Genomic DNA, 1,739 nt, shown 5'->3' with positions numbered 1-1,739 from the left:
GGTGCTCCGGTGCACTTCTGGCACCCGACATGCGGGACACAGGAGGCGCTCTTCCTCTGCGGTCAATGGGATGGGTGAGTCATTAGGATGACTGACCGGGGTCAACCCTCGGAAGGGCAGGGGTATCCGCGAAGGGCTGGTGCCGCGGAGGGGCGGGACCTGAGCCGCCCATCTGTTGTGAGATGCCCAACCCACTGGCCGTGCGTTGTGGACGACGATCCACGCTGCCGCCGATCGCTGCTGCGGAGGAGTAGATGTCCTCTGCGGGGACGCCCTGGGTCGTGGGCGACCTCCTGTCTCTTGGCGGTGGGGTCGGGGATGGCACGTCCTCTGTCGGCAGGGTCGCGGCATCTGCCGAGAGGAGAAAAAGGGAATACGATGAGAGGTTAACTCTACATCGTGAGAGCTCGAAAGGGTTCTCCCCTAAGAAGGCTTTGTGGGAAAACTGCGAAACAGCAATCACACTAATATCACATAAATCGTGAGCACTAGGTCCCGGTGACCGAGATAGGGACTACAACGTGCGCCGCCTGCGGCGACGCAAATTGTAGTGACTTGTAGTGACGTTGGTCCGGTAGCGGAATCCTGGTCCAGGTGTTGGTCAGGTGTGAAGGTCAGAGTCTCCGCTCTCGGGGTCTCGGAGGTGGTAAGGTTTCAGGTCCGAGATGTGCACTGGCCCAGTTTCTTCGCCCGCGTCACAGCGACGAAGCCTGTAAGTGAGGCCGGAGGAGCACGCACTTACCTCGTGGGGGCCATCCCACCTATCTGCGAGTGAGGCAGGAAAGCCGCGTGCAGCATCACTTAGCGGGTGAATCCATGGAAGGACGAGGTCACCGACGCTGTAGGTGAGATTCCGTCGTCCTCGGTTGTACTGGCGAGCCTGGTCCAACTGTGTGACGTCCAGGTTCTCCCGAGCCGCCCAAGCTGCATCGTTCAGACGACTCCGGAGGTCCTCAGCAAACCTTGAATAGGGAGGCCGTGTACAGCCATCCCGGAGGCGTCGAGCATTCTCCACTGGAAAAGGTGCCTGTCGTCCCAAGTTCAGGAACGCCGAGGTGAAACCTGTAGATCTGTTTACTGTTGTCCATGTAGCAAACGCTAGTTCAGCCAGGCGAATATCCCAATCACGGTGGTTCTGACTAGTAAAAGCAACCAACATCATTTTCAGGTTCCGATTAACACGTTCGGGAATGTTAGCCTGGGGTGGTACGGGGAGGTCTTCTTGTGCTGAATGTCTAGAAAAGCGCACGAATCTGAGAACACCTTACTTGTAAAGTAGGTTGCGTTATCCGTGATGAGCTGAGCAGGAAATCCAAACCGGCAAAAGGTGTCGAGTAGCCTTTCCCACACTGTCTGGGAAGTCAGCGTCCTGAGAAGAAACAGCTCAACCCATTTCGTGAAATGATCAGTAACCACAAACAAATACTGGTTACCTCTAGGACTACGTGGAAACGGTCCCACCACATCACAAGCAACTATTTGCCATGGCCTATTGCTCTGCACAGGCTGTAAGCGTCCAGGGGGAAACCACCACAAGGTTTTGCTCTCTGGCATACGGGATGAGTGCGAACATACTTAGTTATGACCTGCCTCATTCCTGGCCATGTCGCAACACGACGTAAGTTTTCATGAGTTTTGCTGCCACTGCTGTGACCTGCCAAGGCCGAATCATGAAAGTAACGTATGAACGACTTACGCAACTTCCGTGGCACCACGACTCTGAATGGAGATGAGCCGTC

At 55.8% G+C, this 1,739-nt stretch overlaps 1 protein-coding gene across 1 annotated transcript; it reads right to left on the bottom strand.

Moving 5' to 3' along the window:
• Nucleotides 1-601: 601 nt before the first annotated feature.
• LOC135375564 (uncharacterized) lies at nt 602-1,162 on the bottom strand. The gene has a single exon (XM_064608241.1). It carries the CDS (start codon nt 1,160-1,162, stop codon nt 602-604), a length of 561 nt encoding a protein of 186 aa, XP_064464311.1.
• Nucleotides 1,163-1,739: the final 577 nt, after the last annotated feature.

The sequence above is a fragment of the Ornithodoros turicata genome, unplaced genomic scaffold (genome assembly GCF_037126465.1).
Source record: "Ornithodoros turicata isolate Travis unplaced genomic scaffold, ASM3712646v1 ctg00000895.1, whole genome shotgun sequence".
NCBI classification, from domain to species: Eukaryota; Metazoa; Arthropoda; class Arachnida; order Ixodida; family Argasidae; genus Ornithodoros; species Ornithodoros turicata.
This window is presented reverse-complemented; position numbering and strand designations above follow the sequence as displayed.

What these genes read in the sequence shown, in the direction of transcription:
- LOC135375564 (XM_064608241.1), bottom strand. Translation starts at nt 1,162, where the DNA reads ATGATGTTGGTTGCTTTTACTAGTCAGAACCACCGTGATTGGGATATT.